Below are 26,505 nucleotides of genomic sequence, written 5' to 3'. Positions count from 1 at the left end.
GTGCAGTATGGTCGTCCGGAAAGTATGAAAGTCGACAGCTTCAGCATAATCAAAGTGCTCAACCCTCACTCCGGACTCATTGATATTGACAAGGACGCATATGTACTAGTACTATGCACATCTAAAATGCCAGTACGACCGCTGCCTAAGCTACGGCATCAAGTTGATCATGGGAGACCTTAGCGCTCAGGTAAACCAGGAATAGAAATTCAGAAAGAAGACAAGAAAGTTCAGCTCCTAACAGCGGATGAACGAAACCGGTCTACGACTCAAAGATTTCACCAGTTCAAAGAAATTGATCATATATAGCACCCTTTTCCAACACAGCCTCTCTTACCGTTAGAACAAAAGGCAGCGTTCTGATTGACGGACGGCACTTCTCCGATATTATCGACGTCAGAACCTACCGAGGCATTACATCGCAATTGTATGTCGTTAGCTTTTTTTTGTTTTTATTAATGTATATTTTAACTTAAATGCTAATTCTACACTTCGTCGTTAGCTGGATGTGCCCCTTCTGAATGGCTGGAGTACAGTAAAAGCAGCCATCAACTACGCAGCCGAGATCCCTATCAGGAACGTGTGGTGGATTCGACGGAACCAATAGTTCGAGGAGGAGTGCAGAGCGATTTCGAAGAAGAACTCAGCGTGGGCTGTAATGCTGCAGCAAGGAACCCGGCCGTGCAGAATGTAGAAGCGGCGGACCAAGGCAACGGAGGATACGAACCAACTCCCACGCTGAAGGAAGTAAAGCTCAAAACCAACAAAGCAGCTGGTAAGGATGGTATCGCAGCTGAACTCATCAAGACGGGCCCAGAAAAGTTTACCAACTGCCTATACTGGATGATAGTCAGAATCTGGGAAACACAACAGCTACCGAAAAAGTGGAATGAAGAAGGAATCTGCCTCATTCCCAAATTGGGCGATCATTTGGTATGTGATATTTCCAAAGCAATCACCAATTCAAATGCCGCCCAGTCCTAATCCAGTTAATCTTCCGTCGTCTATTGTCTAAAACCGATGAGTTAGTGGGAAGCTATAAAGCCAGATTCATCGATGGCCGATCGACAACGGATCAAATTTTCAACGTACGGCAAATCCTTCTGAAATGCCGTGAAAATCAAGTTCCATCGCAACAAATGTTTATCGTTTTGAAGTGTTGAAATCGGCAGTATCGATATCGATGAAATCAACGATGAACGCTGAGCAAAATTGTGTAACGGTTGCGGATGAATTATCCACTTCATTCGGATCTTGCCAGGGACTGCAAAAAAGTGACCGATTCTCATTGGCTGCTCTTGAAAATTGCTCTTTTTATAGAATGAGGAAATCTGTTGGTTGCAAACAGCGTAGAAAACATCATTCTGTCGCTGCTTTACCTTAATTGCCTCCGTGGTGCTCCTGTTAGGGAAGACTTCGTGAAGGGAGGGTCTATACTAACGTACTCTCCTTGTTAAACCAGCATCTTTGGAAGCCCATCCCTGTTGCGGTTCAGCGCACGCGTGAGTTCCGCTCCATTCATCAGCGTGTCCTCAGTCACTCCTCAGGACCGGTTCCTCGTTGTCACTTGCTCCGGTAATTGTGGGGATTCTACCCTCGCCGCTTGTGCCGGTGATCTAACTCTCGCGAACGGGTTGATCGCCTCGCCCTCAGTGTTCTCGCTTTTGTTGATTATAATTAAATCAATCGCTGCAAAAACATTTTGAACGGCTAAAACATTTTGAACGGCGGCAAAGCTGTAGGTACACCCATCTAAAACACAAAGCGGCAATGGTGGGAATTGTTGTAAATGTTAGAAGGCAGAACAGAGCACAACACGATTTGTCTAGGAAGTAACGTTCCGGTAGATGGCACGAATTTCCCAAATGGAGGAGAACGTACCAATGGAGCCGACCTACTGAACGTTACAGTAGACGCGGATACCTTTGTTATGGGAGTGGCCAAATTAGAGGCACCCTGGCCAAAATAGATATATGGGAGCTGATTTTATAAGGAAAATTATTTATTTTTTTTTCCAGTTTTCACAGCTGTAATCATCATATTATATTAGAATCTACTTGTAAAAATAAATTTATGCCGATCGTAACAGGCTGAATACCGCACCATGGCCAAAACTCCGGGCTGGCCAAAACTGAAGCTTCTACCCTATATAAATTATAAAATAAATTATTATGGCGCTGCACGTATTTAACCCAATCGAGTGATCGCGCTGTTGTATTTCGTAAAAAATATACGTTGAAAAATCTCGCTTTCTGTACCCAGCTGTCGTTTGGTCATTATTATGTTTCCAGTTCAAAACCGAATTAGCGACATTTTTTCTTTGACTTCCGCTGCTTTTGCCTTGCGTTAAACACAATGTCGGAAGTGGGGCGCTGTATAGAGCACCAGGTGTACAATACAGCGCTCCACTTCCGACATTGTGTTTAACGCAAGGCAAAAGCAGCGGAAGTCAAAGAAAAAATGTCGCTAATTCGGTTTTGAACTGGAAACATAATATAACGGTTAAAACATCAAAAATGAAAGCAGAAAAATGTTCCCATAATAGCAAGTTGAAAAAAAAAATCCTGCTATCAGTGATGTCAGATTGATAACTGTTTTTGCTATCAGTATGAAAAAATGGAAAAATCGTAAATATAAGGGTTTTTCGATTGATATGAAATCCTGCATGCCATAAGATAATTACACTAATGATATACTCTTAGGGGCGATTTCTTCACCCTGGCTTAAGCGTTAAACCAGGTTTAACTCTATGGGTAAGCCTGGCTTACCGGTTAAGCCGAGGTGAAGAAATCGGCCCTTAGAGTGACAGCAAAACGAAATCTTAATTTGAAATCAGATTTAGTCAAGACAAACTGATATCAAAATATGATATCAATTTGTTGCTGAATACAAATCGAGTTTTCGATTAGCTATCATTTTGTTGTTAGACTCATGCTCGAGGGTGGTGGCCAACTGCGCGACTGACGGAAGGTTAAAAATTGGGCGTTAGATATCATATGGAACCTTGCGTAGTGTATGTTCGTTTGAGTAAATGTAAATTGTTATACAGCAATAAGTTGGATTTTCATCAATAAATTCGTGTGAATTTTCTTTAGCATACTTTTGCTAGTCTTCCTACAATTTTGTTTCTAGAAAGTTAACACTATTAAACACTTTGAAATATGCAAGTTGAAAAGCATAAAATCGGGTGACAAAACAAGCATAAACTACGCCGAAGGCAGCTGTCGTACCACAATGCTCATACAAAATGTAGTTTCTTCTGCTGCCTCTGCGACTGTGTTGGCTGACCTTGCTCGCTGCCAGTCAGTGTCAGTGGGTGGCATTCCTTGCTGCCAGTTGGAGTGTCACGGAATGTGGACTCCCAGAAACTGAACTATCCGGCTGGAACACCATCGCTGGCTGCAAAAAGTAGGTACGTAACTAGAGGTGGACTTTGCAGGACATAAATATGGCACCAGGATCTGGGAGTGCAAATACAAATATTGCCAATATATTGGAAGGAATGCAGTTACAATCGATTTCCAGTTTGTACTTCTAGGAGCCGGATAAGCTTTTCTGTGCAAAGCGGTACGAGTCCCTTGCTTTTGGAGTGGCAGGTTTATACACTTAATTCAGACAAAATCGGATTATGTAAATCCGCTCTTCGGTGGTAATCGTGTGTCTTCGCAGATTCAAATGCAAACAGTTTGAAATGCTTGAATTGCCAATCTCGGAATTATCCATCCCTTTACATAAAGCGGATTGTCGCTCAAGCGAAAATGTTTGCGTAGTCATTAATTTCCCATATGTTCGAGGTACCCAAGCAAAGTCTGACAGCAAACCGAAAACTAATTTTGATGTTGTGATATTGCGAATTATGATTACTCAGGTTGATGTCGTTTTGGTCGTTTTAACGGTCAAAACATCAAAAATGAGATCAGAAAAATGTTCCTGTGAGAACAAGTTGGAAACAATTCCTGCTATCAGTGATGGCAAATTGATTACTGTTTTTGCTATCAGTGCGAAAAAACAGGAAAATCATTAAATTTAGAGTTTTTTTTTTCGAATAATATGGAAACCTAAATGCAATACGTTAATTGCACTGATGATATATCATTAGATGCTTTTTACAAGGTCGCCTAGTGACTTAAAAACTTAAACATCTGTAATAATTTAAAATGACAGCAAAACGATATCAAAACTTGAAATTGAAATCAATCAAGACAATCTGATATCAAAATATGATATCAATTTGCTGCTGATTACAAATCGTGTTTTCGATTTGCTATCATTTTGTTGTAAGACTTTGCTCGGGTATACTGTGCTGCATAACTGATCGGACAAACGCCGATTTTCATACAAAATTGTCAAGTTTGAGATGCTGTTACTATGATTTCCTTTGATGGATTGGGCTAATGAAACATTTTGTACTTTGTATGCGTAAAATTCAACATATTTGTAGTTCCGTATGAAAAATTGAGCTCAATCCATCAAAGCAAATCTGAGCAACTGAAGCGGCAAATCACGGCCATATAGCAAGTCCAAACTGGAGGTGACGGGTTTGATTTCCGGTCAGTCCAGGAACTTTTCACGATAGAAATTGCCTTGAAATCTTTGGACATATAGCATCTTCATGCCCCACGATATATAAATGAAGAATAGTTATTGTCAGAGAAAGCTCTCAGTTAATAACTGTGGAATTTTTCATAGTACACTAAGCTGAGAAGTCTTCTTAATCTAAGTTGAGACATGACGCCAAGAGAAGGAAATAGTGCATTCAATAAAATTAATAATAGGAGTCTTACAGAGTACTGTTAGACATTGCGCAAGGTTACCTTTTATTAAATTATCTTTAAGCCGACTGTAGCTGCCGCGCTCGCTAACTAATTAAATTTTTTGAAAATTGTGGTTTCTGAAATGTTTATTCTACTTTATTCTTATGAATAACAATAGCGAACAATAAACGTTGATCAATTTATTGATGAAACCTTGTGTTGCGAAGAGGCATTGGTGAACCGACTCTTTTAGCGGATATTTTTAAGGCAAACCACTGTTTGCTGTTCAATCTGCTGCAAAGCTGTAAATATTTTTATTATACTAGATGATGACATTGAATATACAAAGTAAAACTTACAAATTCGGTAACTACATGGTAGAAAACCGTCACCTCTTCACTAGTATCACATTACAATTAGCTTATTATCATCAGCAATGCTTTGTCATATATGTGTGATACATAGGGGTGTTCAATTAAGAATCTAAAGAGCGCTATGCGCAACACCTTGGTTAGGATATAAAATATTCATTAATTCTCGCCCTTTCGAAGCTACCACTGTATACGGCAATGGTAAATTCTCAAAAGTTCTCTTTAAGCTTAGTTTCCTTCTTCTGAGAATTGATTTTTCTAAAATATCTTCAAGCTCAAGTAAATGTCTGACCTCACGACAAGGCTAAATGCAAATTTAATAGCTTCAAGAATACCCAGTTGCGGCACCTATTCAGCAGAAAGGAACGTGTCTCGGTTGTTGCTGCAAGCCACATATGTGAGAGTGCGGTTCTTGAACGTGCGCGGCTCCACTTACCTATATTTGCTCCCAGCTGTGCGGTGGACGTCGTCACGCTGCTGGCATTAGCGAACGTGCGCCCGTGGGACCGACTAATGAATTTTGCACCAGATGGCTTGATGCCGAGCCCGGTGGAGTCGTCCTGGTGCTTGCCGCCTCCCCGGAACACGAGATAGACCTGTACGGGTGGAAAAAAGATGGGGGTAAGCCATGAGACACAATATAAAAGGAATGGGCTACTAAATCGTTGGTGAGTCAGAATAACGCAGACGTAAAATTGTCAAGTTATTGCCGGTAAATGTTTTATGAACTGTGTATAGTGTACAGACGAAGAGTTTTATTCTCACTAGTAGACTCGCTCAGCTGCACAGAGTGTTTCTGGAGCTCGTATCTCAGAATGCCCAATTTATGACTGCAAAATGTGTTACAACATTCTATTATGAATAGGATCGTATACAACTATACCGTTTATGCTGAACACATGATAAGTAAGGATGCTTGTAAATTTCATTGGCCATACACATATGCCTCAATATATATTTTGATAAGAAATTTATGCTTTAAGTTGCATAAGGATGTGAGAAAGTTGAAGCGCAAAATCTTACGACGATTAAAATGAAAAAGATCCACCAAGCGATTGACTCGTAGTCGTTCTCACTGTAGTGACATTGTCATTTCTTCCGCTGCCTTGGTCCTTCATATCTGCGCTCCTCGCTCTATTCAGGTATTCGTCGAAGTGCTGCTTTCATCTGTTTACCACCTCATGCCCGTCCGTCAATACAGACGCACAATGGGGCAGAACGCTGTTATGGACAGACAAAACCTCTAGTGCTCTGGATATCCATCCTAGAGGTTTGGTGTCTTCAGCGAAGTGTCTTGTAAGAGTTTGCACTAAAATGTTCAGTCTGTAGAGGCCGTAAGGTCGAAGACGGTGTAATTGTCTTTTTAAATCTGATTACTAATATGATATTTGTTAAGTCGGTACTACTGTTGAAGATAACATACAATTATTTAGTAATTATTTGTTCATATGCAACATTGTTAAGACGTAGGTTCCAAATCAATATAAATAACAAATTTAGATATACATTCTCATGAAATATACTGGCCGAAGGAGCACCAAATATTATTTTTATTATATTTGTGCTTCATCTCAGTTATTATCCAGGCATTTTGCATTGAAAAATAGAAAATTGTTTCAAAAAAAAAAAAAATGATTTCAATTGTCAATTTTTATTTTTTTTTTCATGGTGATTTCATACTAGTGTATAGCAAAAGCCCCGAGTTACCCCACTTTTCTTTCCCCATAACATCGATGCTAGTGGTATTGGCATGTTTTGGTCAAAAGTTTAGCTATCTCCACCTGCTGCTTCATTTACCAAATAAATTGTAGATCATCTTCTATAGTGATTTTAATAAGAAAAACCTTCAATTTCCGTGATTATTTTTGTTATGGAATAATCTTTTTCATTTACACTATAAGTGTTGGCGTAAGAGTGTTCGGATTCTTCTAAGCTGCAACACCGATGATTTTGGTGGTTTGATGCGCTAAAAGCTAAGTAATTTATTAGTTATTTGGGTTCCATTAGTTTTCAACTTAACTTACAAATTTGGTCCACACTCCTAATTTGATAACCAACAGTTCCTAATCACTGTTCTGACCAGCTAAACTGTAAGGATTCAAGGTTAACCTCTGCATTCACATATCATATAAGTGTCACTTACTTTATGAGTCCTAAACTGTCAATTTGCTAAATCATGCAGCTTTCTGGCGTTATCGGTGGAATGCAAATCTAATCAAATAGATATTTTCAGTATCAATTCGGAATTCAGTTATGTAATTCATGTCTTATGCAGTAGCACTTACAAAAAGGTATTTTTGGATAACACGAATTCAGTTTTATTTTATACTAATCAATTATTAGTCTAAATTAATGGAAAAATCAATTATGGACTGCTTTAGGTATAATCGACACATGACGGATTAGTCTTTGACCTCTACCGTTCGTGCCGAAGTGTCGTAAATAACTGTAATGACATCGGTCATTTATTGAAGCGCTAGATTGAGGGGTACAAAGAGCGACGGCAGTATCCTCCGTAACCATAAGTGTCTTCTGAAGAAATGTTAAAAATAGCAGAACGAACAACTTTGCAGAAGAAAGTTTTCTTCTAGGACGCTTCTATAAAAAGCTAAAACTGATCTAGATCAGTTGCAACTTGTCTAGATCAAATATCATGTAACCAGATTTTAGTACAAACTCTTAAAAGACGCATCTCTGAAGACTCCAAACCTCTAGGGTGGATATCCAGAGCACTAGAGGTTTTGTCTGTCCATAACAGCGTTCTTCCCCAGTGTGAGACGCTCGCGTTCTTATCCCTGTGAATTTCGACTCGTGGCACGAAGCCTTTGCGAGATGCGTTAGCTCCCATTAGAACTTCCGTGTTGATAGAAGACAAAAGACAGCTAACACCGTGTTCAGCCTCAGAAATTCCACGTATCCGGAAGCAACTCTGTACAAGCGACATGGCACCACTTCCAAAGTGTCACAGCTCAGCTAGGAGTGCCACAGGCACTTCAGCCAGTAAGTTTATGACTATGGTATACTAATCATGCTTTGTAATTGATAGCTGAGATGGTACACCCTTGGGTAACTATGCACAAGTGAGCTGCTAGTGACGACATTCTATCCTCTTAGTAAGGTCGGGAGACACTTCCGACCGTGACGTGGCCTTAAAGTACTTTCCTGACCTGTGTCCAGCATAGGCAACTAACTGGGTGGAAGTAGGTTCACGAACACTCCTGATTAACGCTGATCCGGCTCTGAGCTCAGTCCTCAAAGGGAGCATCCATTAAGTACGTCACGCCAAAATTCGGAATTTCAGACCCCCCCTCCCCCCTTCGTACGGGTTTTTCCTATACCTGATACATTGCTTGTTACACTTTCACTTGTTCTATTGCACAAGCCCGTCGGCATGGTCGGCATACAGACATATCTGCCTTCTGGACACCGTCGGGAAACGAATGGGTGACAAAACGTCGAATGCCAAAACGTCGAATGCCAGAACGTCGAATGCCAAAACGTCGAAAGGACAAAACGTCGAAGGGACAAAACGTCGAAAGGACAAAATGTCGAAAAGTGTGTATGTGTTCACAGTTAAGCGTGGATTTTTTTTTTAAATTTTGTGGAATTTAAATCGATCCTGTTGGTAGCCTGAGAGGGGTTGTGATACGGTAGATCCACCAAGATGGCAGGATGACGAACTGATTAACGGGGACACACGAACATTGTCTCGTTATCAGGGGTCACTTCCCGAAAACTGAAGGTCAGTGACTCATTTTGCACTCTATAATGCTTCAGTTGAAACCATTAGCTGAGTATAGATTATTGCGAGGATACTTAGCATTGTTGCACTAGTACCATATTCTGTGAATACCGGATGAATTGCGGAGAAGGGCAGCTAGTCAAAACCCCGCCATTTCAAGTAGAACTCCGGTTCTGAATGAGTTACGTTGGGATGGAAAGTACCGGCAAGTCGTGCCGTAAACCAAACCAGACGCCCTTGAAGGAACAATGCACCCGATGATCGCCATCGCCACCCTAAAGGTACCAGAGATCCGGCAGACGATAGCTAGAGGCTACCATCGAAACTACCCTGAAGGAAGCTGTGACGTAATGCTGAAAATTTGTGGAAGAAAATATGTGACAGTGTGCCACTCGCAGTGTTGCATTTGAACGCGATCAATTTGCGTTGAAGTTCATAAACGGCACGCTGCGATCAAACATATTTGAACATTGTTCAGTTCAAAGTTTGATCAAGAACTGCACCCGCAAAAACATGGCACCCTGGTACCTGGTAAACTTAAATGGTCATGTGTCTACCATTTTTTCACAAATTCTAGCAATCTTAGGTTGATTCGATTCAGAAAGTCACCCTCTATTGAGAGGGGGAACCAGTTCGGTCACCGTGGATTACCGGAAAATCCTAATTTCGGTGCAGAATCTCAATGCCTAGGGCAGCACCTTGGTCAGGACGCACATAAGATTTGATCACACATCCAAGCTCAGTTCCTTTTTGGCTCGCGTTTAGTTCAAATACAACACTGGGTGCCAGTAGAAGGAACCTCAAAGAAGTAAGAGAAGAAAAGCCGGGAAAGCTCGGGAATAAATAATTTTACACTTAACGTGACATGATGTGTGTGTTTTTCATATACGACAGTGCGAATATTCCCCACCCACGAAGAACTGGTCAAGGAACATGCCGACTCTGAGTTGTTGTTTCAGGGAGCCTCAGGAAGGCTTCCCTCTGAACTAATTGGCAGATATAAGTGAAAGAATGAGTATCCTTTAAAAGAATAAAGAACTCACTATTTGCTTAGATTACTCGTTTTCGACGTTTTCGACGTTTTGTCCTTTCGACGTTTTGTCCCTTTCGACGTTTTGGCATTCGACCTTTTGGCATTCGACGTTTTGGCATTCGACGTTTTGTCTTTCGACGTTTTGTCCCTAAGCCTCGGGAAACGGTTGGAACGGATCATTCTGCCTAGGCTGATGGTCTATACCGAGAAACCGAATGACTCTGGCCTCTCAGATAACCAGTTCGGATTCCGGAAGGATCGATCGACGGTGGACGCTATTAGGGCTGTAACCAAAACGGCCAAGATAGCGCTCCAAAAGAAGCGAATGGGAATCCTCTATTGCACGGTCGTCACGCTGGACGTAGAGAATGCGTTCCACAGCGTCAGCTGGGCTGCCATCGATTGCGCCATACACCATCTAGGAATCCCGGTTAGCTTATGCCGGATACTGGAGAGCTACTTCCAAAATAGACTCTAATCTATGACACAGAGGAAGGCGAGAGGAGCTATAACATCACCTCAGGGCTCAATCTTGGGCCCGGTAATATGGAACGCGGCGTATGATGGCGTATTGAGGCTCAAACTTCCACCGATCGTAAATCTGGTCGGCTTTGCCGATGGTATTACCTTTGTGGTAAACGGCAAGTCGATAGTGGAGGCGGAGCTGATAGCAACTCACACAATTAACATAATCGAGGACTGGATGAGGTCGAGACAGTTGACACTCGCGCACCACAAAACGGAGGGGGTGGTGGTGAACAACCACAAGTCTGGACAACAGGCAACAACAGGCGAGTGCACGATCAACTCAAAGCGCTCACTGAAGCAATTCGGGGTTATAATCTACGATAAGCTGAAATTTGGAAGCCACGTTAGATATGCCTGAAAAAGGGCAAGCATGGCGATAATAGCGTTGTCAAAGATAATGCCAAAAAGCTAGGCAATAGTCTCGAGTAAGCGTTAGCTGCTCGCGACACTAGCGGTCTCCATACTACGGTATGGCGCCGTTGCGTGATCGAATGCGTTAGTGGTGAACTGAATCGTGAAGCGAATCGAGAGTACAGGCTGATGTGCCTTAAGGTGGTCAGCGCATACCGCATGGTCTCAAAGGACGCGGTATGTGTGCTAGCGGCCATGATGCACATAACACTATTGGTGGCAGAGGACGAAGAGTGTTTCGAGCGACGCGACATAGAAGTGTGAGACGGATCGCTAGAACATCGTCTATGTTACAGTGGCAGAGAAAATGGGATTGCTCCAGCAAGGGTGGATGGACAGGACACAGAGGCTCATACCGAGCGTGTTTGAATGGACGAGCAGGCCCCACGACGAAGTGAGCTTTCACAATTTCTGTCAGGCCATGGGTGCTTTAGATGGTATCTGCACAGATCTGGACATGCAGGCTCCTCTGCATGTCCGGCATGCGCATAATGCGACGAGTTAGGGAGAGGGGGGAGAGGGTAAGGGAGAGAGAGTATGAGTTTTTCGAGGGTCTAAACCCGCATAACCCAAGAACCACCTCTTGGGTATCTGATCAGCAGATTTCCTCATTCTATATAAAAAAACAGAAATACTGAATTGTATTTCAAGTATCAACTTGAACTTGAAAAATTCAGACCCTTTACTCAGATACAAAAGAAAAAGACCTCGGGAATTTATTGGATGACGTCTTCGCAATCACCGCGCGGGTTGTAAATAAAGTTCAAGTTGAATGATTCAGACATTTACCCTACCCCTCGATACACTCAATAATGGATGAAGTTCACTTACCTTGCTACCGAATATCAGCCCCAGCAGTAGTGTAACGGTTAGCTGAGTATGGCAGAAAAATATTATGTACAATAAATCTGGATTAGCTGGTGACTGCAGGAATAACCTAGAGGCGAAACCGACAAAGGGAAGAAAGAAGAAAAAAAAGTAAGCATCGGTATGAATGAGAGTTCTGTTCGTCTGAATGTCGAATGTTGTTGTGGCGTGGTGGATGGGAAAATGTGTCTCCCCCCCTCCTCGGAAATTGCGCGGATAACAACCGTATATGACTCTATAAAAAGGCCCGGGTTCGGTGGGATATTCCTACCTACCTCCAACAAGATGCTCATTCCCGGTAAGAAAAGGTGAAACTGGAGAAGCTATCGCAAGCAGTCAGTGGGATGAAAAATAATCGTTATCATTAACATTTTCATCGTCGGGTGGGTTTTCGCTTCTCGGGAAACTCAACCGGTGCGATGAAGGAGCTGAGGGGTACAATAGATGAAAGGGAATAGAACGATGACAGCCATGATATTTCATTGTTTTCGTATCTAGATACATCCTTCAAACGCAGGCAACCTTCGTTAAAAGAATGCTTCTTATGAGAGAAGAAAAAAAAACACTTTTCCAGACTCGATGATAAATTGTTTGTGCATTTGCGATATTCTTCTGGGAAGATATCTCTCAGGTATGATGTTATGTAGCTTAGAAACAAGATCCGTCCAGCTGAATGAATGAAGCCTGTGGGATTCATAATGGATAAAAAAGAAGAAAAAAAAGTTGTCATTGATATAAAAGAAACTTGTAATGACGCCTTTGCTGAATCTTTTTGCGTCTTGCATGATAAGGTTTTTAAACGATTCAGTATGTCCATATCAAAGCAGAATGCATCTTACTCACACGTTTTGATTGGGGGATGGCAGTGCCCCAAAAAAATCGACTTGGTGACATTATTCATCGAGGCACTAATAGCAACTCTGACCACTACCTGGTGACGGCCAAACTGCGCCAGGAACTCCCTTCGGATGTTGCCACCAAATTTGCAAGATGCCACTTCATGGAAACATTCAAAAATTGCGTCCATCATTTTTCGGGCTCCATGTGTGTCTCAATCTCCTTGGAAACACTTGGCTGGTAATAAAATCACCAGAAAGCTCTAATTACAAGCACGAATAACCGGAAGTTGCAAATTTTCGCTTGGAAATTAAAAGATTTTCCGTGGGTTCGGCGCCCTGACTTCTAGAAGAATGTTTTGTGCAAACATATTTTGATAGGGGAACAAAGTCCCCCCCCCCCTCCCCCTTCTAGAAGCTTGGCCACCATACCCGTGGAAAATTTTTCGATTTCCCAATGAAAACTATCAACTTCCGGTTTTTCGTTTTGAAGGTTTTCATGTGCATAGACCTAAATATTCCCACGCCTTCCGATATTCTAAGTCAATTCAACTGTGGAAGAAAAAGATGCATTTCCCCCCCACACTCCCGTTAGAGCAGCTGCCTGGGTGTGTTTTTATTTCAATTTTTCAACTACAGCTACGCTCTAGGTAGGTTCTACCTACTTCGCGCGCGGCACATTGGAAGCATGAAAATCGCACCCGGTAATGGCCAGGTGCGATCGTGTTCAAACACGTGAGTCGAGCCGGTAAATCCACAATATGCTTGGTGGGTCAATGGTCGCTGGGTTTGATTGGCGGTGACCGATTCCAAGGCTCAATTGTAAACCTGTAAAGGTTTTGTTTTTGATCTAAAATTTCGTACTGGACGTTGATCAAAACAACATCCGTACGGTGTCCTGGTTTCGCGGGGTAGCGACCGCGCAGCGATGCGTTTGTTTTGTTTTCATGATCGTACATGTTGGGTCCGGTTGGTTTGGTGCAGCTCTGATTACGCTCGGTGGGCCGTCGACAGGAATGTCATGGAACGGATATCCTATCGATCGCGCTAGAATGTTGCGAAATCAAGGCGCCGTATTGGCCGCATATGGCTTTAGGTAGCCTATATTGTTTTTGTTTTGAAATCAAGGCGCGGTTTCAGGTAGCCTAGATTGTTTTGGTTTTGAAATCGAGGCACTGTATCTGCCGAGAATGGTTTCAGGTAGCCGTAATTGTTTTCACTTGGTTCGATTTTTGAACCCAGGTGAACCGTAAAAGGAATGTTGAAAATCGAAACCGTATTGGCGGCATAGGGGCGCCGGAATTGTTTTGTACTCGATTTTGTTTTGACTTCGAGTAAAAGAATGTGGGGTATAATTTCAACGAACATCTGCGGCCGGGGCCCTAGCCGGGTCACTGTGCCCAAGTAAGGTGCTCCATTTACCGTTATTATAAAATTAAATATACCATCAAAACCTGAAACGCCATTATCTTTATTTATCTATCCTACATCTCTGGACAATTTTTTAAAATAATCGTTGGGCGAAATTTTGAGTTACGCCCTTTTAAAGGGCCCAACCTCTAAAAAATCGAGTTTTCTATAGAATAACACCACCTTTCATAACATAATCATGAAATAAAGGCATCAATAACAAAAATTATTATGAATAATATTGAAATTTGGTAGTATGTATCCATATAAATATCAGTGGAGTGCATTGTCTATCAAAATTGGTCATTACATCAATATACGGCAGGTATTCTTAGGACATGTAGAAAACAAACATTTAATCGGTGTAACAAATTATATTAAAAGTGTATTGTATTGTGATTCCATATGTATATAGATGTTCATATTACTTTCAGACAAGGCGATAGTATTCCAATGCATATCAGCACCAATATTTCAAAAGGATGTAACTGATCTTCAACACAATATCTTCTCCCATAGCTGTAGATCTATCTCATCTTTCCCATCAGGACACCAACAACCATTATCGGAAAGAATTGTATTGTCTCCGTCCAGTAGTAGTTGTACATTGCGTCGGAGAGATAAAGGTATGGCTTCGGTAAGCAGTTTCGCCTTTTTGAAATGTTAGCAACGAATATTAATAGCGTACACTCTCTATATAGCAAATCTGCATTAAAAACACTAATTAAATATGGGCAACCATAAATTAAACAAAAAGAAATATGTCTGTGTGCCAAATATCTTAAGTTATAAGAATAGAAAACCAAAATATTGATAGAAAAAAAGTCGGAACATGCTAAGTGAAAATTATTTCTTCTTTCAAAATATGTAGGTAAGACCTATTGTCCCTACTAGTTTTACTTTTCTTCGACCTTTTGCCTTTCATTTTTTGTATTTGTACGATTTGTCTTCTCAGCTTCAGCATTTCAGAAGGGCGTAACTGCTTTTTGATACGGCACCTTCTTCTATGGATGAAGATTGCATGTCACCCCTCTAATGTAAGCCATCGAAAGAGGAGCATTCTTTTCGTCTAGAAGTGCCATGCCACAGCTTTGAAAAAAGGTGTTGTTTTGGAAAGTTGTGACACCCTTTTAAATTGCTGAGGCAGAAAAGACAAAACGCAGGAGTGAAAAAAAAATCGAAAGACAATATTGCTCGTTTAATCGTAGATTATCGCGCAAAAATGTTCAAAATCGCTTATAGATCATCGCCAGTACAACATATCGTGTTCCCGTCTTCTACGATAAGCATAGCATAGCATAGCATGAATACTTGCACAAATCTTGGATGGAGTTGCAAAGTTGAATATTTCCATTGACATTGCTGATGTCGCTACTATTTACAATGTCATAGATTCACTCAGCTCCACACACCTGGCCAAGTCCTTGCAAGCATTTATAAATCCCTTCATCAACTTAGAAAGAGCCCAGAACTGAAGCATCTTCCAATAGATGAAAGGATGTTGAAAATAGCGAATTTTCAACTTATATGCAGTTAAATATACTGTAATAGAATTATTTATAAATAAATAATATTGGAAAGATCTCACCAATTGATGTGGGGCTTTTGTGGTTCAATGCCGATCATCTAGTTGCTTTGATTAATGTTCTTCTCTGTAAAGAACAACACAATACTCAGTAAAGAACAACACAATACTGAACACTCGTGTTTCCGTCTTCTACGATAAGTGCGGAAAATAGCTAAGGATTGACCGCATAGAAGACACCGAAACGATTAAATGCAACCGCGCATGTCTATTTACATTTTTGCACAACTTTGCGCGATAATTTTTCTTGCAGTGTATAATAGGTCAATAAAAGTAAAATAAGTAGGGACAAAAGGCCTTACCTACATATTTTAAAAAGAGAGAATTTTCATGCAGCATATTATATTTGATTATTTAAAGCCTGTTTCGACTTTTTGTCTTTAAGCCTTTTAATGTTTTTTTTTTGTTTTTTATTCGTTTGGCACACAGACATATTTATTTTTGTTTAATTTGTGGTTATCCGTATTTGACTATTGTTTTTAATGCAGATTTGCTGTATAGAGAGTGTACGCTCTTAATATATCGGTGCTAACGTTTCAAAACGAAACTGCTTGCCGAAGCCAAACGCGAAGCCGACGCAATGTACAACCACTACTGGACGGAGAAAATGCAATTCTTTCCAATAGTGGTTATTGGTGTCCTGGGAAAGATGAGATACGATCTACAGCTATGGGAGAAGTTATTGTGTTGAAGATCAGTTACGTCCTTTTGAAATGTTGGTGCTGATATGCTTGTGAATACAATCGCCTTGATTGAGAGTAATTTGAACATCTATAGACATGGAATAACAATACAATATACTTTTAATTGAATTTGTTACACCGATGCTTTCCACAGGCCCTAAGAACACCTACCGTATATTGACGTAATGACCAATTTTGATAGAAAATGCACTCCACCGATATTTATATGGATGCATACTACCAAATTTCAACATTATTCTTAATAATTTTTGTTATTGATGCATTTAATTCATGATTCTGTTATGAAATGTTGTATTATTCTATAGAAAACTCGATTTTTTAGAGGTTAGGCCTTTTAAAAGGGCGTAACTCAAAATTTCGTCCAACGATGATTTTAAAAATTTGTCCAGAGATGTAGGATAGATAAATAAAGATAATGGCGTTTCAGGTTTTGATGGTATATTTTATTTTATAATAACGGTAAATGGAGCACCGTGACACTTCAATAACAAAGCGGGTGCTTTGTTTTGGAGAATTTGGTACCAAATTCCGATGATGATGATGATGATGATGACGATGAGAATGATGGTGAAGAGGACGATGGGACACGCCCAAGCATTGGAGACGCCCAAGTGAGGCGGGGCTAGAAGATGTAGGCCTTCGGGTAAAGATTCTCAGAAGGGTTTTTTTTTGCGAACACGCCCAAGTCAGGCGTGGTTAGGAAATTAGGTTTTTTCTATCAGAACTAGGATTCTTGGTAGGGCTTGGGATACGCCCAAGACACGGCTAGGCTTGGGATACGCCCAAGACACGGCTAGGCTTGGGATACGCCCAAGAGAGAAGAGATTTTTCAAGAAGAGAAAGATGTAAAACACGATGTGGACAAGTAGGATAGGTAGAAGGTTTTGGGACTTTTTAGTATTTACTTTTTTTTAGGCTTTTGGACACGCCCAAGATGGTGTTGATGAAGAACAGTTGAGGGGGTTAGAGGCAGAGGGGTGTAAGTGACCAAAAATTCAAAATTGAGATAAATATTGTACGTGATTCTACGAGATCAGCTTTGCTTGTTGCCAAAGACCCGTAATTTTTAAAAATGTTTGAGCATGTTAAAACATTGATTGAAAATATGACGCTCAACCGTTGAGGAGATTTGCTTGGTGGCAGAGGGGTGTAAGTAATAAATTATATTTACATGAAGTATTGAATCAATATTTTTATGATTTAATGTACATCAATGATCTCGTTGAATACGGTTCTAATCATGCCTTACGTCATGGACCCACGAAGCACTTGGCGAATGTGTTCTTAAAAATGTTGAAATCGGATTGAACCTGTTGTTTCAATATAACTGCTCAACATTGTTTCGATCAATTTAAATTCTCAAGTTAATAATGGCAGTGATGGTGTTCTACTAGTTCGAGTCTTACTGAGAGGAGCAGTAACCTTTTCGTCATTTGCCCTTCTCATTATCCATTTCTCACTCACGCCAGTATTTGCGAAGTCTAGCTTTTGGAGTAAGGTAAAACTTTCACTCGACTGGCTTAGCCGCAAACATTGATAGTAAATTAATTGACTGATATTTTTGCTGAACTATTTCACACAAAAATGTGACAATATCACCTTCTTTTAGTTGCTCATCGTGAGTACAAATGACGATAATGTACCAATTAAGATTACAACACTGCATTTTATTCACAATTGTTCATTCCAAAATATAGGATTTAATAACGATCGTGAAGATCAGAATTAGGTTATCAATTTGCTTACCAAAAGTTTGTACAGTCTCACGAATTCAAGCGGTGCTTTGTTAATTATCCGTCGTTTCGGCTGTGTTTGGCAGTCTTCTTCTAGGGAAAATTAGGTCTATTTCTCCTAAAAGAAGGCTGCCAAACACGGATGAAACGAAGGGCAGTTAACAAATTACCGTTCGAAATCGTGAGACGTTCAAACTCCAAATTTTAGTACATACTCGTTGGAAACCACTGTCAGGGACGAGTTTACTTACGCAGTATTACACTAAAAGTGCATCATTACGTCGTATATGGTGTCATTGAGGCTCTGTTTTAGAATCCGTATGATAAATAATTAGATTTTAAATCGTATTGTTGGCGATTTCCATAACTAGGAAGGATCAAACATGTATTAGTAGCGCACGCCTACCTATTTATACATTCAATAATGAGTTTCTGTCTGTATGTATTACCCTTATAGACTCGCAAATCGATCGGCGTGAACATTTACTTCTCTATGGGGGACTTTTCTATGGAGCTGTATGTCAAAAAACCGCACAGCCGGTTTACGATAATTTTTATCTTTTTTAATATATCTGGTTGAAATGTATTTTTATTTACATTTAAAAATAAAATAAACTTACATTTTTGAAAATACTGTAGGTCCTTACCAGGGATGCCATATATACAGATTTATCTGTATTATACATATGTTTGGGCATCGGTACAGATAGCTTCTATATACAATACAGATTTTCCATTTGTATGGGATACAGATTCCTCACCCAAATTTTGTATGGGATACAGATTTTTGAACGAGTGATACAGAAAATCATCTGGCATCTCTGGTCCTTACTGACGTAACAATGATCCGACAAAACAGTCACTAAGGTTTTATGTTTGTGTATTTAAAAAAAATTTACGCTAAACGCATCACGATAGTGCAGTGTTCGTTCAGGGAGCCTGGGTCATAATGACCCCAACATCCCACTAGGGTTAAATTAAGGGCTTTTTCTTAATTTGTCAATACTTCATCTGATTTTTTAATTCAGAAAAGTAATAATGCTTCCACATCATTGTGGTTGCTTGCATTATACATTTAAAATGGAATTAAACATTTTAGGGACAATTTTATTCATAGTAATACTTGAGTCTACATGTAGAGTATATGGCCTATTGAGAACTTGTTTGGTGCCAAAGGGGTGTAAGTCAACAGTTTGGTGGTAAAGGGGTGTAAGTGACACTAACCCAAAAAATCAAATTTCCCTATCTGCAGAAAAACAGCGCATTTAATGTCTGTTTCCATCTCAGATGGTGAAGTTACTTGATAGTACAGTGTTCGGGCCGAATCCAAACTTTTTCGAATATTGTTGATTTTTTTATAAGATGTCAAAGTTTTCGTTCATTATCTCAAAATAAGGTTTTGGTCACTTACACCCCTCTGCTTCTGACCCCCTCAGTTCGTATCTGTAGTTAGAAAAAGAGTTACTGAGTTGGTGTTGATGAAGAACATGTTTATTTAGAAGTAAAGATAATGAAATAAACTGTAAAATCAGTTACAGTAGTGAAAACACGGACATTGTAAATAAATGAAAGATATCACATCCTTGTGTAGAATAGTTTAGAAGACTCCCAAAGGTAACGGGACGCTTCACATGAAGTGGCATCTTACCCGGTTCCGGGTCATTTGGCCGAACGCCATTTGGCCGAATGCCGTTTGGCCGAACGCCATTTGGCCGAAAGGGTCATTTGGCCGAACGCCATTTGGCCGAATGCCATTTGGCCGAAAAAGGATGATGAATTCAAGTGATCTTGCCACTGTTGCCTATATCAGTATAGCTCGAAAGAACAGCCTTTGATTCAAAGAAGGAAAAATCTCTGACAAAAATAGTCCCAGTTTCAACGCCAACTAATCCCTTGATGGTAAAACTTGAAAGAATAGCCTATGATTAAAAGAAGGAAATATTTCTGATGATCATATTGGCAGCTAGAATGTTAACCAGAGTTTGCCCACGCCTCCAAAACCTTTTGATAATAATTCGGCCAAACGGCATTCGGCCAAACGACCCTTTCGGCCAAATGGCATTCGGCTAAATGGCGTTCGGCCAAACGACATTCGGCCAAACGGCATTCGGCCAAATGGCCGGACACCATCTTACCCCATGGCGGATGGCCTTTTTGTACCACTTCCGTTTTACGAACCAGATTTTGAAATCGCTATAAATCGATGAAAATGCATTATTTTAGTGAATATTTTTGCTGAAGTATCGAGCAAATATTGTCTAGTTGCTGTTAACACTTTGAAAGCCTAGTAAATAAAGCTTTTTAATCTTTGAAAACGATGAAAGTTAACGGTGCGCTATTATACCCCGTTTGCTAGCCCTCCATCATTACGCGAAACTTTAACGGTCGCTGCTAAACGCGCTGCCAAAGTAGCCGCGCGATGGGTGGGTGACCAAATTTGAGAGCGCGACAGTTGCGCTGCTCAAGTCGCTATGGAAGTTTGACGGTACTGCCGATACGAATCAGGGCAACTAATTTGATAGCTACCGGTACGGAAATGGGTGACTAAGTCAAAATGATAGCGCTGTGAGGGTGACTAGAATGGTAGCCGCCGTTACGGTTGCTCTTTCCCCACTTTCCCCTACCATTCACCTATACCTAGTAATGATCAAATCACATTTAGGAGCAGAGGCGTCTCGTCGGCGTGTTCAACCAGTTCATTGCACAGGTATTCGATTTGGAAGAAAATAAATAGGAATTGTTTTACCATCCCAGTCTTAGCCATTTAAATTTAACCTGAATGGTATGGATTGAATTTTATATTAACACAGAAACTTAAAAAAAATGTTTTTTCAAGACTTCAATACATTGCATCTCCGTTGGAACAAAAAAAATCTGTTGCGTACCACCCATCCCGCCACTATAAAACAGTCGCCCAACCACCCATCGTGAAGTGGCCGAGAAGCAAAACAAGCACACCGCACCGTAGTTCAACTTTTTCTGTTGAACAAGCTCTCATATATGAACGCCCCAACACACTGCAATAGGTCGGATGTTCGTATACGACTGGAGGTATAAATGTGTGAGATCAACCCGTTCTACAGGAGAATTTGAACAACGTTTGCTATCACATGCTGGGAGTGTCTCCTGCGCATTTTTGTTTGACGCTAAAAATGATTCGCATAGGATTGAGTTTAAACTCATTTAAATCACACATGACAATGCTTCCGCAGAAAACGGATTTCAGCAGAAAATAGTTTAATTGCGTGAATTTCGTCATATTGTTATCCCTAAATCAAAAAACGCTCCACGATTACAACTAAATTCTAGCAGAACTATTTTTGCCAAACCAACATGCCGTTGTGTGAGCCACTCTCACCGTGTTGCGTCGAAAAGCGCGGTAAACTTGCATGCAGCTTGGCGTCGGTGTCTCTCATCGCGTTCAACCCACCGGCTTGAACGAGAGAGAAAAAACGAAGAAAAAAGAGAGGCTTTCTCATCGTAATCATTGCATGCTTCCAATGCGCGTGGCTTGCGCATCAACCAACCATGCTACCTGCTATTGAGGCTGAATGTGCTTTCATTTGGCGCTTATTGCGTTCTGCTGTGGTTAAATGCAATTTTTATTAAATTTCTCCTAGCCGGGCTAGTTTGTATTGATTCTTGTCATTTTCAGCTCTGTTCCCCTACAAACGAATCAGTACAGTTCACGTTGAGCAGCCGAAGATAACAGTCGTTCTGTTTAATCTCTCTGTGTCTGGAAGTTCTTTCTGTTTCCCTAGTGAAAGTAGAACTACGCCTCCTGGGAAGAAACTCTTAAGCGCTACGCCCCGTGACAGTAAAACCCGTGTTACACGTGTAACGTAACAGTGACTATCGCGTAACTATCGCGTCTCGAAGTGAGCCTGATACCAGGGTATCATACACTCAGAAATAAAAGTATACACGCACGGCGTGTGTATGGGAAAAGTTTATAACAAAAAAATGGGCATCGTCAAATTTTTCGCTATTCAAAAATAGAGGCTTTCAGCTTTCATTTGCAGGGTCCCTCAAAAAAATCCACCGAGGGATCCCGAACAACTTTTTCAGAATACTGTTTTTCCCCATACAAAATGCACGGTTCCAAATTAATCCCTATTTCTACTTAACAAACATACCCAATTTTTGTATGAAAAAGTTCCCCCGATGGAATATTTCGATGTTGGGCTTGAATGAAAGCTGGTAGCGTCAACTTTCACGTAGCGTAAAAATTAGCGATGCCCATTTTTTTTGTAATAAATTTGTTCTACCAGACACACCGTGCACGGAATTACTATTATTTATGCATTTTGTATCCGCATCTCTCTCACTCTCTTTCTGTTTTCATGCTATCTGCCGTTTAGCCTGGGTTGAAGAGAAGTGTTTCGTCAACCCAGGCGAAGCACCAGATAGCATGAAAACATAAAGAGAGTGAGAGAGATGCGGATACAAAATGCATAAATAATAGTAATTCCGTGTATACTTTTATTTCTGAGTGTACTTCAGAAGTGCGATTCGATTCGCAGTGCGTAATAGTACGTCCCCATTTGACGGTATAAGTAGCGAAAAGACTTGAGGTTATAAGTGACGAACCCTGCAGTTCGAAGAAAACTGATAAGTTAGGTAGTGAAGTAGAAAACCATGAGTCTCCATCAATTCAGTGAAAATACCGATTGAAGCAAGCTATGGGGCCATCCATAAACCACGTGGTCATGTTAGGTTGGGGGGGGGGGGGGGGGGTTGTTCGACCAAAGACCACGGTCCAAACAAATTTAAAAAAAAATGTATGAACGAAAAACCACGCGTTCAGAATCTCCCAAAAAAATGACCACGTGGTTGATGGACAGCCCCTATGTAGTATTTATACCTAACTCCCTCTCCCACCGCACCATGCGGTTAACAATAGCGTTTAGGGTAACCATCCATATAACCTTCACATGTGCGGGAGATCCAGGTGGGTCAAACGGTAGCACGTTTCCCGCGTATCTCGACACAAGAAATGAATTCGGAGCTATAACCACGTTGCACATGAGAAGATGGAGTAAGCCTACCAACCCAGTCTTCCATCATCGGAAAGAGTATTGAAGAAGTCCGATTCAAACGAGGAGAATGACGAGCGAAGCTACATCACAGGTAGTGGTTTTATCAGGCCCTGAAATAGGGAACGATGGACGATTTCGCAATCACAATTCTGGATCATCACGACGTCAATAATACGGCTAACTTTATTCGCAATTTAACGATTATGCAGGCCTCACACCAAAGCAATATTCAAAACCGGTTTGAGAAGTGGGAAAATGTAGTACTACGCTCACTTCCAAAAGAAAACGCAGCAGATTGGAGAAACTATCCAGGACGCACTACCCCAACCTGTTGACAGCGTACTCATCTCTGCGGCCGGTCTGCCATCACAGAGCAACTGAGAACTTTCTCGGATTCGTGAGCAGAACAAATGGTACGACGAGTACTTCCGATCGGTTATGACGGAAGAGACCTCAGCACGGGCGGCAATGCTGCAGCATAGAACTCGACAGAATGTGAAGAGTTACAGACAGAAATGAGAGAAGTGGATCCACCTTGTTCGAGAAAAAAAAAACGCTTGGAAAAAGCGGACAAAGCGATATAATGGAACTATGAGAACTACCGTTCTCAAGATACAAGGAAGTTCTACCAAAAGCTCAACGCATGCTTTACTCATAAACTGAGCGAAGTTATGCATGCCATCCACCAGCTCAAAACCAACATAGCAGCTGGTAAGCATAGCATCACAACAGAACTCATCAAGATGGGCTTGGAAAAGCTAGTTATCTGTCTGCAAACCGAAAAGCTATCGAATAGTGGGAAGGAAGGGATTATCTATTCCATCGATAAGAAAAACGATAAGTTTATGCATTAGAACCGGCGAGTGATTACCGTTTTCATTGCTGTCTGCAAAGAGCTATCCCAGATAGGGATGGGAAATGTCATGAAAAAATCATTTTGTTTTTGACGATCGTTACTGCCCCTAGTAAGAAAAGTTTATCGGAGACGGGGACTGCGACAAGGTGACTTACTCTCATGCCTACTTTTGAACGACGCACAGGAAGGTGTAAAGCGACAAGCCGGCATCAATAGTAGGAGTAAGGTCTTCACGATACCCGATCAATTTGACTGTTTTGCGTATGACATGGGTATTATTACAGTACGGTGACTTCGCACCGATGAATCGCCCACAGGATATGAATCAGCAGGCTTTAAATAACAAAACGTGTCCACATTCGTTGTGTGTGTCATGATCAAATTACTGTTTTTTTTTTTCAAAATTCAAATATTACGCTGAGCAGATTTATTTTCAGACTCTCGTTCCAAATATACGGATGTTCATTTACTTAATAATAAGCCTTTCAGAACCAATTATACCACTTACATGTGAAATCATATTCGTCTTCAGGTAAGGGCAAACAAGACTGTTGCTGATGTAACGGTGCAAGTCAGACTCCTACTTGACAAATCCTGTCGACTTTCTGTCGTTCTCTGACACAATGCCGCCCGGTTCGCCGTTAACTTAATCCCCACCAGAAGAGGGCTAAGAATGCGATAACATGGCCTTCGGTATGGCGTATGTAGTGTAGCGCAGGCATCGTTAACGGCGTTGGTTTGATTTGTAACGCATCGACGGAGGAAATGTCGCAATTTGCTGCGACAGTTAGCTGAAGAAGAAAGGTGGGGGTTTTGAGTGGAGGAGGAAAGGATAAAGGAAATTCAATAAGCGAAGTGGATTGCCTTCCGAGAGGTGGTTCTAATGCACAGCCATCATCATCATCATAAGGACATCGATGTTACAGAAACTGGAATTCATTAAATGTGTCACGGTAAAGTGAATCTTCATGAGATTTCCTGTGAAATTGGCTTTATCAGTGATGTCGATTCAGAACTATGTATAGCATGAAATGTCGGCACGTGGCACCATCATATGGAAAATTATCTTTGATCTCTTTTTTTTCGCAAGTTTCTGATAGATCGAGTTCGATGATTTATTTTTATAATGCTTGAAGCCTATTTCAATTCGGACACGAATAGAAGGTAAATGTACACATATAAAGAGAATGAGGCTAACATGTCACTTAAAGATCATTTTAGTCATGTAAACATTCAGTACCTTTGTGCAATATGGCGTGCAATCACTCTTAGTCCATACTGAAAAACATAACATATTACGAAAGATAGCATTACCTAATATGATATGTATTTATATGACATATCATGTAAACGTCTGGGGATTAATTTGATGTTCCATTCTCCAGCAATGTCTTTTGGGTTTTTATCAGGGATATTATTGATGGAATTCCTAAAGAAATTGCTGAATGTATAACTGAAGAATTTTATCGCTGATGAAATCCGTGAAGGTATTCCTAATGAAAACAAGAATTCTTGTAAAAAAACCGCTAAGAAGAATGTTGCAGTTTAACAGCTGTGTCGAAGAAATAATATTACCATCTTGTCTGGGTTGGTTCTGAAAAATCGCACTACAAAGTTGGAGTACACATAACGAATCTGTGAGAAAAACGAGACCGGAAGAAGTTTAAAGTGGGGAACTAATGCATTCGCCTGGTTTTAAGCGGAACCTGCATGTATTTCCAATCTGCTTTCACTATACATTTGTTGGATAGTGTAGAATTACTTCGATGCAAAAAGACCGAAATGCAAAGTCAATAGTCACACGTTTCTGGTACTATCGGTAGTATATATTACAAAAATCCCTGTTGGTATAAGAAGTGTTAATACGAGCTTCGATTTTGTTTGTTTTGAATCGCAAAGCAAGAAATCCTAATTCACCCTACTCAATGAGCCACCATTATCATCATCATCACCATCAACACCACAAGCATGAAGGTTATCCTGGTTCATCAGAAAAAGGATCCAAACAAAGAAAAACACTGTGCCGATTCCATTACCATTGATATAAATGAATGCGTTGCTGAGAGGATATAATGGAAATACACAACCTTCCCCACTGCTTCGGATGTAAACGTTAAGCTTACTTCCCTTGTTCCGTTCCAATCTACTAATTTCTCGGAAGGTGGCAGAAGAAAAGCTAATAAAGACTAGTTCATCAGTCGCAAAAAACTCTTATTCGTTTCCCATGCAGAGCGCTCTACTTGGGAAGTTTACGGTAGAGCTGATTAACATCTGAAAATTAAATTGAACTTAAAATAATTTCCTTAAGGTCCCATGATCGAAATGAGTTAGTAAAGATTAGCAAACCCGACATTTTACGACCCACCCATAATCATTACATAGCTTCATTGAAGATTATTATCGTCCCAGCACGAGAAAACAAAAGGAACCGTGGACCAGCAAACGAGCGATAAAAATCACTCTCCAAACCGCGTTCATTTTGCCATGCAATTTCCGTTGACACGGTCGTAAAGCTCCCGTTCTCGTGATAGAAAACAATTGGCCTGGCAAAATGCACAAATGTCACACCAGGCAGAAACAGCTGCCGCCGTCAACATTACAGCACATCTCTCTTGGTCTGGACGGCGGCGATGATG

The 26,505-nt window shown here is 40.7% G+C and overlaps 1 protein-coding gene across 2 annotated transcripts in view; it reads right to left on the bottom strand.

Annotated features, from left to right (window-relative positions):
* Nucleotides 1-26,505, bottom strand: part of LOC109414240 (uncharacterized) — a 357,064-nt gene that overhangs the window by 59,617 nt on the left and 270,942 nt on the right. For both annotated transcript variants that reach the window (XR_009997784.1, XM_062852084.1), the window contains exons 11-12: nt 11,671-11,776; nt 5,562-5,721 (exon numbers count right to left, since the gene is read on the bottom strand). Coding sequence is in view for 1 of the 2 variants with exons in the window: in XM_062852084.1 (XP_062708068.1) it covers nt 5,562-5,721; nt 11,671-11,776 (266 nt within the window). In the remaining variant the exon portion in view is untranslated. The remainder of the gene's footprint in view (nt 1-5,561; nt 5,722-11,670; nt 11,777-26,505) is intronic.

This window comes from Aedes albopictus, chromosome 2 (genome assembly GCF_035046485.1).
Source record: "Aedes albopictus strain Foshan chromosome 2, AalbF5, whole genome shotgun sequence".
In the NCBI taxonomy this organism is placed as follows: Eukaryota; Metazoa; Arthropoda; class Insecta; order Diptera; family Culicidae; genus Aedes; species Aedes albopictus.
Note: the sequence above shows the minus strand (reverse complement) of the source record. Positions and strands in the feature narration are given on the sequence as shown.